Below are 15,413 nucleotides of genomic sequence, written 5' to 3' on the forward strand. Positions count from 1 at the left end.
CTGATCATCTCAGTATATTAAATCAAGTTTCAACAGATGTGTTTGTTTTGTCAAGAAAGCAACACTGTTGTGCGATGGAGTATTACCGTTACAACAAACGTGCATACAAAAATAAAGATACCTGACTTTTATATTTTGAGGGCAAAATCGACAATAAAAGATATACCCGCACACTGCCACAGTCAATCATGCCTGGGGAAGGTCTACACGACGTTGCTCCTAATTAAAATACCTTCTCTTGAACATGCAAGTGGCAGTGTGTGGATATATCTTTTATTGTTGATTTTGTCTACCATTTGTCACCTACGCACCTGCTTTTAAACACATCTGGGTTTACGGAAGTTCTTTTTTTTTTGGGCAAAAATACGACGAAATGTAAAATAAATTGTGCGAGGTTTAGACTCGGTGCCGCTGTTACTACTTCATCTTGGTGGAAACACTGTGTCTATCGAGTATATCTGTGCTTAACACAATTACCCTCACTGTACTGTAATCTTTCCCAAAAATAATTATTTGAATACAGTTGCTGCTTGTAGTATTTAAATGCAGCTTATGTATTTATTTATTTAATTGAGCTCACATTTTTATCTCAGGAAGCATGCAATCCTAACTTGTTTCCATGTACTGTAGCACCTCTTGAGTCTACTCTATTAGAATTAAGTCATTCTTAACTGGCTCAGCATGATTAGATTGGCTGGATTGAGTCACTGTCGTAATGAAAAGATCTTTTGTATCTGACAGGAACTGCTGTACAGTGCGCATAAGGGCAATGATGTTATCAAGACAGTTACAAAAAAATGAAATGAACTGAACTCAAAGTGTTACAGTATGAGTTCATGTGGAGCTGCCGCCCTCAGAATCTTTCAAGAGAAAACTCATTCAAATGTTATTTTTTGCGATAGCCCTGCTTCACAAAAACATAGGCCTATTAGTTTGCTATCTCTTTAACTGACTCATTCACCTGACCTATGGTCTTTTTTCTGGAGCAAGCAGGCCAACGCCCACATGGATCATACTCCCTGTTACGGTATAAGCCCTCCCTAGCAAGGCCAAAGGGATGCAGATGACAGCCCGGGCTGTGCGAGTGGCCATGTGTGTGCATGGGCAACATCTGGACATACAGCTGGACTTCACTCTACGTGTGGCTGGGATTTGGCGGAGAGGAAGGGGTATTTTTTTTTTATGAGAAAGCTCATATGTCTGCTCGCTTTGGAAAAGGATTAGGCCCTCCAGTTTGAAGCTTTACCATGGATAGTGTACGGGTGTGTTGCTAAGAGTGAGGGAGGGAGCGAACAGGGGGAGAAAGAGACATTGAGACATAGGGAAAAACAGAGCACATTAACCCATTAAGACCTGGAACGCATCTGTGTCACTTTTAAGATTTCTTTGGCTATTCAAAAATAGCAGATATACAAGCTCATAGCGCGGCACCGAGTGCCGCGCTACGAGCTTGTAGATCTGCTATTTTTGAATTTATATTTTTTTCCGAATTTCTATTAGGATTTCGATTTTTTTAGACGCGGCCTCAGGTCTTAAAGGGTTAAGGGCTTTTCAACCTGTCAGTGTGTCCTGTTGTGTGGTACGTATGTAAGCTATCCGCCATGGCCTTGCTGTCTTCCTCCTCCCCGTCCTCTCAACGTCACCCCCTGGTCCAAGGACAAGGCCACCTGCCCGCCTGCCGGCCCGGCCGTCACATGACCGTTGTTTGTCATGGCTTTGGCCTGCTCTGTCTGCCTGCACTGCTGGATGAATGAATGAATCGGTGAATGGGTGGCTGGATGGATGGATGAATGGAAGGATGATTGAATATGACCCTCAGTCTGACAAAATGCTCAAGAGGAATGTGTGTGTGTGTGTGTGTGTGTGTGTGTGTGTGTGTTTTGGGAAGAGAGAAGGTGGAAAAGGGGGGGTTAGCACTGGCTAAATGGGTCAGGTCCCCTCACACAATAGCAGTGTGACTGTGGGAGACGAATGGACGGACGGGGGAGGGAGGGGTCTGTATTGGGGAGACCCAAGCCCTCCTGCGCCAATTATAGACATAAATAACATCAACACAGAGCCGCCATGCAAATCAGGGTCAAAGGGTTGACTGTTCCTTTTATACAGATAAAGAAGGTTCAGGTCAACTGACTCATAATGTAATACAGTGCCTAGGAATGAAAGGGGGGGGCCTGGGCTGTTTTGCGGGAGTTAAACTTTTTGTTCAGCACAGCCTGTGTTGTTCACACCACAGCCATCCACAACATGCTTCCTTTGAAGCTCAATTGACTGTAACCCTTTTTATTGAGCTAATCCCACTGGATATGTGTTCCTTCCTATCAGTAAAATGTTTCCCAAAGCAGATATATAAAGGGTACGTAGATTGAATCTTATAGGCGAAAACCCAGTAAATTCCAATCCCAACTACCTCCTTACAGACATTTCCTGCAGTATCTCAGACAGGCGTGGACATAAACACCATAACGCTCATATTATATTGCCTAACAGAGAGTTGTCTCTGTCATATCCTCTTAGTACCTTTTCTCTTGCTCCGTTTCAGTTATCACCATTTGACTTGCTGTTCAAAAGTCATTACAGCACATCTGCCCACTTTTTGTCCACACTTTGACATAGGCGTGCAGACGCCCCTCGTTCGATTGGTTCACTTTAACGGTCCTCTGTACCTGGGAATGTCAGTGGGCACATGCTGTACTATATCAGCAGTACTGCTTGTTAACCTATACCCTGACTGTATAGGTTAGGAAAAGGCCAGATGACGCTGAAGAAGATGATGATAATAATAACGATGCTGCCATAGATGGTAGTTGTTAAGGTGTGTGGTTTGGTTGTTAAGGATAGTGATGAGGGGGTGAGGGAGCGTGATTACATTGATGACGGGGTTCGACTGACGACAGGGCCTATCATCTTTAAGAAAGCTGATGATTGCAGAAGGTGTGGTGGCTGAGTGTGTGTTTAGTCTCTTATGTTGTGTCTCGTCCTTACCCTGGTCCCCACCATGTTGGCCTGTGCTCAGCAGCTTGCAAACGGCCAGCTGTGTCATTAGAGCCTGAAGGCAGGTTGGCAGACAGGATAAAGGCCTGATTATACTTTGAGTGCCTTTTGTAGCCGCGAGGGTCCACGGACAGTGGACACGGTTCTGTACATACTTCTATTTGATACCTGCATGCGTTCAAGAGCAAGCACAACACAGACTGCACTCAGGCACAACCTTCTTCCAGACAAGTGAAGGACTGATGCACGCGGCCATTGTAAGAAGAGTTAAGAGTTGTCTTGGATAACTCTATTATATACTATTTTCTCTGAAGACCTCAGATGATGCTAATAAATTCCTTTAGCAAAGCTTTTTAGACTTTTATTCTGTTCTGCTGGTACACCATTTATTTAACCTGCCAACAAGCATCACTTCAAGTTCAAGTCATTTATTTTCACATGCTCATATGGATCTCCTTACTCGAACTCTTCTCAAACGGTGTCCATTTTTATTTTATAGCGCATGTGCAGCCAGCGTACCTGTCCGCATAAAATGCACACGGCCACAAAATCTGGGACGCATGCAGACGCATACGTGCGCGGACATGGCTGGTGTCGAAATGTGTCATGCGGACCCTCGTGGCTATGCAGACGCGGAAAGTATAATTTGGCCTCGACACTGCTGCCTCATCAGCTCAATAGATGCAGGGCAGAGCTGTAATTGAAAACTGGGACAACATTCAGGTTTATTTTGTATATGGTATGTCATAATACTTTCGCTCTACAAAAGTGCCATACTGCTCTCCTGACACAAAGTATAAATATTTGTATGTTAAGCATCCAATAAGAATGCAGAGTGTCGAGTGGTGTTTTCAAAAATGGAAATGATCCCTATTCGTGGAATTGCATATTGCGGTTCTGTGGATCTCGGACCAGATATTATGATGCGTTTAAATGTTTTGGTGCCATTTCACATCCTGAAGGAAATTACACTGCAGAATAGGGCTTGGAAGATGGTGAAGGCAAAAAAAGCCTTCACCAAAATATAAGACCGTAAGCAGAAACTTGAATGAAGTTAAACACGTGAGAATACGAAACGGAATAAAGGGAGATGATTCATTTGCGTGTACTTACTACTTACCTCTGGTGTTTGATTAGGCCTGAGCCTTTGCCTGTGTACCATTAGGCTAATGCAGCATGGCAGGCCAGAGGAACAGTTAGATGGTGCCAGAGGCTAGCTCAGAGAGGCTCACCTTGCATGAACTTCTCCAACCACAAAAAAAAACCAAAAGAAAAAAATCTGCTGGCTGCTTACTCATGTGCAAATGGCGTACATAATTTCTTTTTCGTATTTTTTGAGAGAGGTCCAGTTTAGGGTCAACCTCGGCCACAGTTATGCATCAACCTGGGCACGTTGCCACAAGCGGACAGTGTGTCATGCTAGGTCATCTGTGACAGCTAGTAGTATTATTTCAGTTTGTTTTAGTGTATACAGTATGTGTTCTGTTGTAACGATGCTGTGCAAAACAAACGTTTTTCTTTAGTATAAAACAAGCAAGTAGTACTGCTTGAGTAGCACAATATTGTATGAGAGACAATTGTATATGATATATATCGTAAATAAAAAATATATATTATTAGGGGTGTGCCGATATATCGTCCCGCGATATATCGCTATACGATTTTGTGACGATATGTATCGTTTTGGCTTTTTGGAAAAAAAATACAAACTATTTTTTTTGCAATAATAATAATGCAAAAACAGAAGTATTTGTTTGCATTTGATTTTTCCCCCCCATATATTTTCATAAGCTTTTTTCCCCCCCATATATTTTCATAATAAAAAAGTGCCATATATCGTATCGATATCGTGAGCCCAATATCATGTATCGTATCGTGAAATTAGTGTATCGGCACACCCCTATATATTATATCTGTGGTTCTCAAAGTGGGGTCCAGGGACACTGGATTCCTTTGAGGAGGCTCCTAATAGACCTTTTTTAGTTTGCACGGAGCACGCGTGCGCGCACGCACACAATTTGTGTTGGTCACCGTTCAACCTATTTGCAAGTAGATGTAATGTGATGTTACGCGGCTGTGAAGTAAGCCCGTGTATAAAATTGTCGCTCTCTGATGCTGACCCTGTACTTGTACCTGTCTTGTGTTGCAGAGTGCCGCGATGGAGGAGACTGTCATATGGGAACAACACACTGTGACACTTCACAGGGTGAGTATTTACCCCTCTTCACGTCACCTTTCTCTCGCTCTGTTTCTGCGTGTCGTGTCTGGTCTGTCTGTGTGTCTCTCTCTCTCTCTCTCACACACTCCTTCTTCCCTCCTCTCCTCCACTGTCCATCCTTCTTTGTGTGTGTGTGTGTGTGTGTGTGTGTGTGTGTGTGTGTGTGTGTGTGTGGGTGGGGGTGGGTGGGTGGGAGCCAGCTGCAACAGCCAGCAGGATGTGTGTTGCTGAAACAATGGCGAGGGAATCCAGATGGCAGGAAGTGTGGTCTTAAGGAAGACAAAAATCAGTGTCCACTTCCTCCCAACTGCTCTCCACTTCCTCCATATTGGCAGCCAGTTGTGGCTTTTCCCCTCTTAACTTTTGAGGGAAAGAGCCTAGCTCTTTATAGAGCTAGGCTCTATAAAGCGTTGTCCTTGTGCACTTTGCCCTGTATGATCCAATGCACATGTATACGATGCACATCATACTGTATATCAGCCAAATCAGTCACTTCGGATCGACAGCAAAATAATCGACAAAACACAGAGAGAGCAGTTTGTCTTTTTGGCAAACAAAAAGCCTTTAATTGACTTCTTCTTAAAGTAGTGATCCATAACTTGCGTGTCAGTGTTTCCCTATCGTTGTATGGGGGTCAATTATTTATATACCAAATCACAACATAATTCATCTAAACTCACTTCATAGACCGTACTCTCTCCCTCCTCTGCTCTCTGTTTCACGAGAGGGCGGGGCTCAGCCCCTGACACTCACAGACTGGAGCAGGAGACATCTACAATGACTCGTTGTTCAGTGCAATAAAAGTCCAATAAATAATAGTAATGGACGTCGACCACAAAAGTCTGAAAATGAGGCTACAATATCAACGTTCTGTTTGTAGATCGGCTATTTTCTTTGCTGTTTATTTTTTGACTTTCCCAAAGTAGGCATGTCAGGCAAATTGTAAGTGGTTAAACTGGGGTAATCTTATTTGATTTCAATTTGAATCGGGGAAGGAAAAAAATATATATACACTGTATATAAAATATTATCTCTGCCTTTCCAATTGTCCCCACTTTGACAACCTTTGCTGTAAACTGTAGTAGGTTGATGTTGTGATGGGATTGCATTGCAGAGAGCACCTGTCTAGACATACCAGCTTACTGTAATCTAATTGGTAGGTATTTTATTTAAAGCTGTAGAATTGGTACAGTCTGAGTGAGAGCAGTGGTGGTTGTTGTGGTTGTAAGATTTAGCCACTTAGTTGCATCACATGGGTTTCTCCTGCTGTCTGCACCATATCACTGTGGTCCTCCAAACCACAACGGAAATATTCCAGCAGTTAGTCTGGGACGTGTGGTAAAATGGCAATGAGCAGAAATAATCACAAGGATGTGGCTCTGCTGCGATTGGTGCCAATGTGTACTACTGTCAATTGTGAATCTCCAATTAGCTTTCCACAGCAGTTTCATTGTGCACTGGCAATTGCTCTGCAGTAAGGATGTAGTGTTTTTATTTAGATGAGAAACAAATGCATGCCAACTTAAGTGCATCAAAGCATTGACCTATTAAGTCAATTTATCAGTAATAAGTGTGTGTGTGTGCGTGTTCGTGTGCGTGCAGGCCCCCGGGTTCGGCTTTGGCATTGCCATCTCAGGTGGCCGGGACAACCCTCACTTCCAGAGCGGAGAGACATCCATTGTGATCTCTGATGTGTTGAAAGGAGGACCAGCGGAGGGTTTGTTATCGTAAGTAACCATTACTGCAAGATTAAAGCATTTTTTTATGTACATTGACTGGAGGAAAGGTAAGTAAAGCTACCAGTCAGTTAGAAAAGTATGTAAAGAGCCCCCCCCCTTCACGGTTTTCTTTGTTGTCTCCGCCAGGCCGAAAGGAGGCAGATATATATTACTCCCACAAATTTTGTCCAAATATCACGCAAATGGGTACACATTATCTCTATAGTCCAGTGATCAAGACGGATCAGTCCGATTTTCCATATTCCATCCTGATTAGCAAATTCCGAACATTGCTGGCCCACAATAACCTACCTGACTTTGCGGAGACCTATGCTCCGAGGAGCACTTTTTCTAGTTTTTGTTGTTTTTATCTCACTCTTGCATTACTATGCATAAACATATAGTGTCCTGTTAAACAGTGTCGTTTTATACCTACCTTGGTTTCACAATGGTTGACAAAAACTGTTATTTTCACTGAATATTGTGGGGACTGTGACGATATGAAACTTTGACATTTTCCCAAACTTATAATTTATGGTGTTAAATGTTGTGCAGCCCTACTGCATAGCACTGTATATAGACTTACAATGACTTACCCGACCGGTGATAACTTAACCATTGTAATTTCCTTTTCGTTCCAGAGAGAATGACCGAGTGGTTATGGTTAATGCTGTCTCTATGGACAACGTAGAGCATGCATACGCTGTGCAGCAGCTCCGCAAGAGTGGCAAGAACGCAAAGATAGTAAGTTCCTTATGTATATTTAACACGGTACAATCCTCAATGTTAATTTAACTCATTTGTACTGTCTCACAGTTACAAATGGCTAAATGAACACTGAACAATGAGGAGCTAATATTCATATAAATTATTTGCGATATTTTATAAAATATATTTATTTCTAAGATTATTTTTGATTTACAAGATATATTTATATATATATATGTTTATAAGATGTATGTTTATATCTGTTTATAAGATGTATATCGTATGTTTATAAGACATATTTTTTTATTTGTTTATAAGATTTGGAGACCATCAATCACGTCAAATGGAATCAAAATCAACCGATTTTGACCGACAGCTGATCGATTGAATTATCCCTAATAAACCTTTATAGTGTAGTTCCAAAGACATTACTCTGTGTCTTAACCACTCAGACCTCCCTCCCTCTCCCTCACTTCTAGACTATCCGTAGGAAACGGAAGGTGCAGATCCCTGTGTCTCGGCCCGGCGACAGGGAAACCATGTCGGAGCACGAGGAAGAGGAAGACAGCGATGAAGAGGACGGCGGCTACGACCGGCACGGCGGCACCGTGGCGTACGGCGGGGCGAGCGGCAGCAGCACGGGCCCCGGCAGGCGCCACGAGCGCAGCAATAGCGGCAGCGGCAGGCGGGATAACAGTGCCTCGCGGGAAAGGAGCATCTCTCCGCGCTCTGACCGGCGCTCACAAGCCTCGTCCGCCCCACCCAGACCTGCCAAGGTCACCCTCGTCAAGTCCCGGAAGAATGAAGGTGCCACGTTCTGCCTCGAAAAGTGAAATGCCAGTTTAGCAGGAATTGTAACATAATGGCTGTGATGTAATTGCACCTCATACAGTGTACCATATGTGGTCCCCTCATAAGGAATACATCCTCTGCATGACCTGCATGTCTTTTTTGTGGTGATCAAAGGACATCTGAGGTGTGGTTTGCGTGTTTTCTTAACTGTATATTCTCTTATATTTCTTAATTCTCTCTGAAAGCAGAATACGGCCTGCGGTTGGCCAGCCACATCTTTGTGAAGGACATCTCTCCTGAGAGCCTGGCTGCTAGAGATGGCAACATCCAGGAGGGCGATGTTGTACTCAAGGTGAGAGACAGTCACCTGTCTGTCTGGTAGGTGGCGATGGGTGGATGAGGCACGATGGAAGACGGATCAGTGAGATAAAGAAATGAATGGCACAGACAGAAGGGTGGGGAGGGAGTGGGACTGGAAGAATGAAAGAAAAGTGAGACGTGTGGGAGGGGTCCTTTTTGATCAACGTTCATCTGTCTGCTGTGTTAATCTGTGTGCTGCTGGGAGCAGCCTGCAGAGTGAGGTCATAGTTCATTAGCATGCCTGCTCACCAGAAGGAATACCACACATTCCATTATGCCTTTGTTCCTGACCACTCACTGGACGGGAAAACTCAAACACAACTTATGGAAATGCATGGAAAACACTTTTTCATGATGTCAAGTTCACAGTGAAATCTAAAATGTAGAAAATTGTTTTCCTGTGGAAATCTTTTTTGTGGGTCTACCCTCCCTACTGTATATTATACATGGTATCATTCTCACTCAATGTCTTTGACAGCAGTAAAAGTACTGGAACAAGGGCACGATTACATGCCGTCTGGGAACTTCGGGTTTGATCCCAGACTCCTGGTTCGTGTCCAGTGTCCTTGAGCAAGACACTGAATCTGTAATTGCTCCCCGAGTGCCCCTAGGTGGTTACCCGCTGTTCATAATAGTACAATGGGTCCAAGTGCAGAGAACGAATTTCCCTACGGGGATAATTATACTTTACCCATCATTATACTCCCCCTCCCTCCCTGGATGTAGAGGAGAACTTGGCAATTTTTTTATTCTTTGATGTTGTTCTAATGTCCAGAGTTACTGTATAAAGATGATGTCCATTTGACTCTTGAGCTGACCTGCTCCCTGTCTTCCACCAGATCAATGGCACTGTCACTGAGAACCTGTCACTGATCGATGCCAAGAAGCTGATTGAGAGGTCAAAAGGCAAGCTAAAAATGGTGGTGCAGAGAGACGAGCGAGCCACGCTGCTTAACATTCCTGATATGGATGACAGCATCCCATCCGCCAACAACTCCGACAGAGATGGTGAGGCATCACACAGCAAAGCTTTACTTGAGTACTATACTTAAGTATTTGTATTTTTGGATACTTACACAAAACATATTGTACTTTTGACTCTACTATGTTTCACTTGTAGTCGAGTAGAATTTCACCAGGATTATCTATACTTTGAGTCAAGTGCTGGGGCTGAGTACTTTGTCTACCACTGTAGACGGTCTAGCACAGTGAGTCCTTTCAGCATTTGTTCTACAATGTTTCTAAAGCCTGGTTTATTTATACCTAGTTGTCTGGCAGTGTCGAATGCCGAAAATAGCCAACTTACAAGCTCACAAACGCGTTGTGAGGTTGTAGAGTGGTTATTTTCGGTGCGTGACACTGGTGCACAACTTAAGTATATATCAGGCTTAAGATCATTCCCAGCTGGAAACAGCTGGAGGCTGAGAGAGTGTTCACATGAGCCACAATCCTGTTTTACAAAGGCATTTTGGGAAAGTAAGGGAGATCCTGATCCAACGTAAACGTTGGATTGCCTTTCTCCTTACTTTTTGGCATTCTGTAGCAATTTTGACCAATGGTTGGCAAACTTTTTCAAGTTAAATATGTATTTGAAAATATTTTGTGCCAGGGATCCCCATACAAGATTTTTGTTGTTAAACGGTTTGTCACATTTGATCAAGATTTCTTTTGTTGTGAGCTTGTAGATCGTCTATTATCAGTATATAGGATTAATTTGGTTAAACTAATCTTGCTTCGGAGCCACTGGAACCCCCTCAAAGGACCCCTGGGGATCCCCGGACCCCACTTTAAGAACCACTGTCCTAACATAGTCTCCTTCAATTTTCAGATATTTCAGAGATACATTCACTGACATCAGACCATTCCAATCAATCGCACGGTCGAGTCCTGGGCAGCCGATCACGCTCGCCTGACCGGCCCGAAACTGCTGACCACGTCCGCCACTCGCCTCGCCAGATGAGTAACGGCAGGTATGTGAACTGTCAACGTACTCACACACACACACACACACACACACACACACACACACACACACACACACACACACACACACACACACACACACACACACACACACACACACACACACACACACACACACACACACACACACACAAAAGGGGACATTCAACAGGGAGTCCTTGGTGCTGTTTGTCTGCCTTATCATGAACACAAATGCTCTCCAAGCCAGCAGTCATCATGGCCATACAGCCTGCAAACTAGGGCTGGGGAATTAACCGAAAATATATATCGAAACCGATATTTACAACCAATAACCGACTTATAATCCGAATAATTGAGTTTTGATTTGTAGTTTTTTTTAAATCATTTTGTTTTTCTTATATATTAACGAATTGACACAAAAGAAGTTGAATAGATTTTTTTATAATCGGCCAAATAAATTAGTCAGATTAACCACTCAACTCTGTATTACACTACGTTGTGTGTGTAACTCTGAGGACTCCATAGGGGTCCCGGACCTCCTGTTGAAGACTCATGGTATAAATCAATAGATAAAAGCACATCAAGAATAAATGGTCATGGTCCCTCCGGTGCTATAGCTCCATGTGCCCCCATAATGCCTTACTTTTGGGGTCAATGGTCAGTCAGTGCCAGAGGAGAGGCTATTGATCCAGCTCCAGGTAAAGATAGTCTTTTTGATGGGCCGCTAGATACTTTGCTCTTTACCCGTCTCTGTACGTATGCATGTCTTAAAAGGCCTATAGATGCTCAGAGCAACCCTGCACTGGCTCTGTTTCCCATCATTACCTTTAATTAAAGGGTGACACTGTGGCCTGTTTCCAGTGGTATTGAGAGCGTAGCAATTTCTCAGCACAAAGGGTCATGTGTTCACATTTGTTCAATTAATTTTTATTTATTTAATGATGCATGCTTCTGTGACACAACACCATCTAAATAACCTGATATGAACACAAGGGCTAAATTATGAGCACCACAAAGGAGTGCCTATCATCATCATCATCATCATCATCATAATAAAAACATAATTCATGCATTTTCATTTTTGATATAATTTTTTTTTTTTGTTTTATTATACTGCCACATGCTCATTGTCTCTCTTTTTTTCATCTTTTTTCTTTTAACTCTGTCCCAAGTTGGAGACTACAGTAAGTGTTCTTGGAACAGCTGCAAGAGTTTGTGTGTTTTGTAGTTTAGAGGCTGTGTGTACATAGCTTCCTTTAGCTGGTAACATCGATCCAAGACTCTAAGAATAGTTAGAGACACAGTAGATGTAGCTAGATGTAGTGCCTTCCCAGATGGCAGCCGTACTGAGGTGATTGGAAGGGGCTTGTAGTCGATCAGTATTGGGGAGTGAGACAGGCGTGTCAGTTTGATGCTGTGGGTGACTGTGTTGTTGGCCGGAGAGAGCCATGGCAGGCCCGCTAGCCTGTGATCACAATCATTAGCTCTGCTGGACACTGCGGGGTGGGGTTGGGAACAGTGACATGGATCTCTCTCTGGGGCTCATTGCCCTGCAGGTCCTGTTCTGGATGTCAGTGTCAGAGTTGGAATTGCTAGAGCCAAGCCTGCCGTCCAACCTCAGCACTGCCTCTAATGGGCGCAAAGGTCTCTTGGTAGCAGAGATTTTTAGCTGAACTGTGTTACTGTAGGTGTACTAACCCACAGCTGAAAAAGTAGCAGATCTGCATTAACCCGGTAGAGTTTCTCATTAGTCAGCATATTCCCATTAGAACCTGCTAGTTGCTAATTGTGCTGTCGATACTTCAGTTGTCCTGCTTCCTAGACACATGTATGAAATGATGATAGATTAATCTCAATATCGCCATTAATGGGACCTGTGTGTCAAACTGTGATGTAACCATGCTTTCTTAATGCAGGAGGAAGGCAGGTTCTCTCCTGCACAGATTTCTTCCATTGTAAGTGTTTTTTTTTGCATCTCTCAGATGTACTGGCAGTAACATGCTGGGAGTATCCAGCAGTGTAGTTTCCACAGTATTTAATCTCCCTCATCTCCTTTTCACCCCCTAAAACATTGAAATGTTGATGTCATTCCTTTCCCGAAATATAGTGAATTGTCTACATGTGAGAATTTTAAGTGATGTCGCTACAGTAGTTCCATTACGGTGTAGAATTCTAGTAGGAGTGGTAGATGAGTTTTCAGCAAAGTAGTTGTAGTTTTGTATTAATTGTGTCCATAGTGAGTGTGGTGGCGGTGGTCGCCCGCTCTATGATGCAAGAGGCTGCGTTCATTATCTTCCAATTGAGGAGGGGCAGAGAGGAATTTGACACACTTCCCACAGAGCTTTGCCCTGAGCCAGATGGTTCGCATAACCTGATTGGCTGTAGGGCCCAGTGACATTCTTTTTTCCCATCCACGCGACAAGACAGTATTCTACGTATGTGAATGAACTTCACCGTCAAGGCCATGTGTCTAGCAGTGAGCATACCTACTGCATAGGCAAAGCCTCTCTATACTGTATGTTGTCTATTTTGGAATTAAACTCTCAATCTTTTATTTAAATCGCCATGGTCCAACTAACAGAGACATTTGTGTGAGTAATTATTATGATTTCTATCTATTTTCTTTTTTCTAATCTGTGTCAATTGAGGGTAGACATGTGCTGCTATGTTTTCTTTTAACATATTTTTGTTCTTTTGTTCTTTGACGACATTGCTTGTAAATGTCGTCACATGTTAAGTCTGTGTTGGTTGTGAGGTTGAATGATGATAATTTATGTGTATGGCATAGTGCTGAGGTGATGGAATTTGGGCCGCTATGGACTTGAGTCAGTGTTTTCATCAGATCTCTTCTCTCTCTTTCCTACTGGTAGAAGCAGAGCTATTTTTTCTTCTCTCTCTCTCGCTCTCTTACACACACTCACACTCAGTCTCAGTCTCAGACACGCACACACCCACGCACAGTAAGAATGTCTTTAAAAGCAGGGGCTTTGAACAAAAGGGTCTGTCAACTGGCGTTTGTCATAGTGTAGTAGCCTTTTTAGCACCCTTCTGTCCAAAGCAAACCCCAACAGATTTAGACCACAGACCTCTCTCTCATTCTTTCTCTCTGTCTCTCTCTGTCTCTCTGATTAGGATTCTGATGTTATTAATCTCGCGGCTGCAGCTCTCATTATCCGTCTCCCCACAGTAGACCCTCAAGTAGACCCACTGCCACCGATACGGCTGGCATTGTTGTCTGAAAACAGTACAGATCAACTCCATGGTTACCATCCCATTGTACTGAGGGTCGTTCAATAAATTATCCTCACTTGTACTCCCAAACATGGAGAGAGAAGTATTCAACAGCGAGGGCCATTATATTGTGCAGTGTGTGCAGAGTGCGTTTGTGTACACACGTGTGTGTGTGTGTGTGTGTGTGTGTGTGTGTGTGTGTTACAGTATTGTGAATGTGTGCTGGCAAAATTGTATGTCCATACTATTGTTTGTCGCTGTTGGGCAGAAACCTTAAGTTGTATCTCCAGATTCCAAGTTTTTATGTTTTTTCTTTAATTAATGCCCTAATTCGTTAGGGTTAAGAGTGTCACGCAGAAATTGCAGATCTACAACCTCACAATGTGAAATATTTGTGCTATTTTTTAAAACATATTGAAAGTGAAAGTAGTTATATGTGTCTGTGGGTTTTATTTACTATATTGAACCAGTGGGAAAGTATTAACAAGAGCTTGTGACTAAATAATAATAACATTGGATCCACTGGAGGTTCTTTTTTTCCAAATCCTGAAAAGTAACCGATTTGGACAAGGTTTCCACCCGACAGCGACAATGTATTTCCAGCTTTCAATATGTGTTTTTGTCTTTGTGAGAGAGGAGACGTTATGTGTTGTGGTGTGAGTGTAAGATGGTGGCTCAGACTGACTGTACCTTCACATTCTTGTGTGAAAGCTGCTGAATACAGTTCAAGTACTGTGCCACAGTTAGTCATGTGATCACACTGGAATTCAGCCATTGTCTTAAGGCAAGCAGTGAAGCGTTTTTCTTCACTGTTGTACATACAAACACTTACACACGCACGCATGCGCTCTTGCGTGCACACACACACACACACACACACACACACACACACATTCAGTAAACGCTTGCTTTTGAAGCAGGTTAAACTGGAAGTTGGATTAAAAACGGTGCTAAATGAAGGGTTTCTGTTGGAGACTGGGTGTAACCCCTTTCCTTTTTCTTGTTATTTCTTTCCTCTCTCTTTTTTCTTTTTTTTTTACTTTACTTTTTTGTTATTCCGGAAAGCTTTTCTTGGATTTGTCTCAGTCTCATGGTTCAGCCGAAATTACAGTATCGGTCTTAAGGAGAAAACAAAAATGATCTGATTTATCAAAACGATTATGGTATAAACCTCATCTGCTTCAGTGAAAGTTCATATTGGTTTCTGGTCTGTGCGGTTTGCCACTGATAATATTATTGTGGAAGTCGCTGTACGACGGTGTCACTTGACCAAAATAGGCCGTAGAGGTGAGAAGCCCTGAAAGTTGTAAATAGGCCTGTCACAATTATTACATAATCGCCTGATCTCAATTATTTGAGGTAATCCCAATTATTTTCAGACGGGACTAACGGCTGATTTATACTTGGTTGCGCGCCGGTGTCTCACACAGAAAATAGACGATCTACAAACT

General features: G+C 42.9%; 1 protein-coding gene across 13 annotated transcripts in view; it reads left to right on the plus strand.

The window, feature by feature from the left end:
- The window catches only part of tjp1a (tight junction protein 1a), a 137,716-nt gene that overhangs the window by 90,624 nt on the left and 31,679 nt on the right, over positions 1-15,413 (plus strand). For 7 of the 13 annotated variants that reach the window (XM_080435873.1, XM_080435867.1, XM_080435875.1 and 4 more), the window contains 7 exons: positions 5,141-5,197; positions 6,812-6,936; positions 7,569-7,671; positions 8,115-8,442; positions 8,673-8,779; positions 9,627-9,795; positions 10,616-10,757. In XM_080435873.1, coding sequence (XP_080291999.1) covers positions 5,141-5,197; positions 6,812-6,936; positions 7,569-7,671; positions 8,115-8,442; positions 8,673-8,779; positions 9,627-9,795; positions 10,616-10,757 — 1,031 coding nt within the window. The remainder of the gene's footprint in view (positions 1-5,140; positions 5,198-6,811; positions 6,937-7,568; positions 7,672-8,114; positions 8,443-8,672; positions 8,780-9,626; positions 9,796-10,615; positions 10,758-15,413) is intronic. The other 6 variants (XM_080435874.1, XM_080435872.1, XM_080435879.1 and 3 more) reach the window with 1 other exon arrangement.

This window comes from Gymnoscopelus braueri (assembly GCF_963280865.1).
Source record: "Gymnoscopelus braueri genome assembly, chromosome: 1".
In the NCBI taxonomy this organism is placed as follows: Eukaryota; Metazoa; Chordata; class Actinopteri; order Myctophiformes; family Myctophidae; genus Gymnoscopelus; species Gymnoscopelus braueri.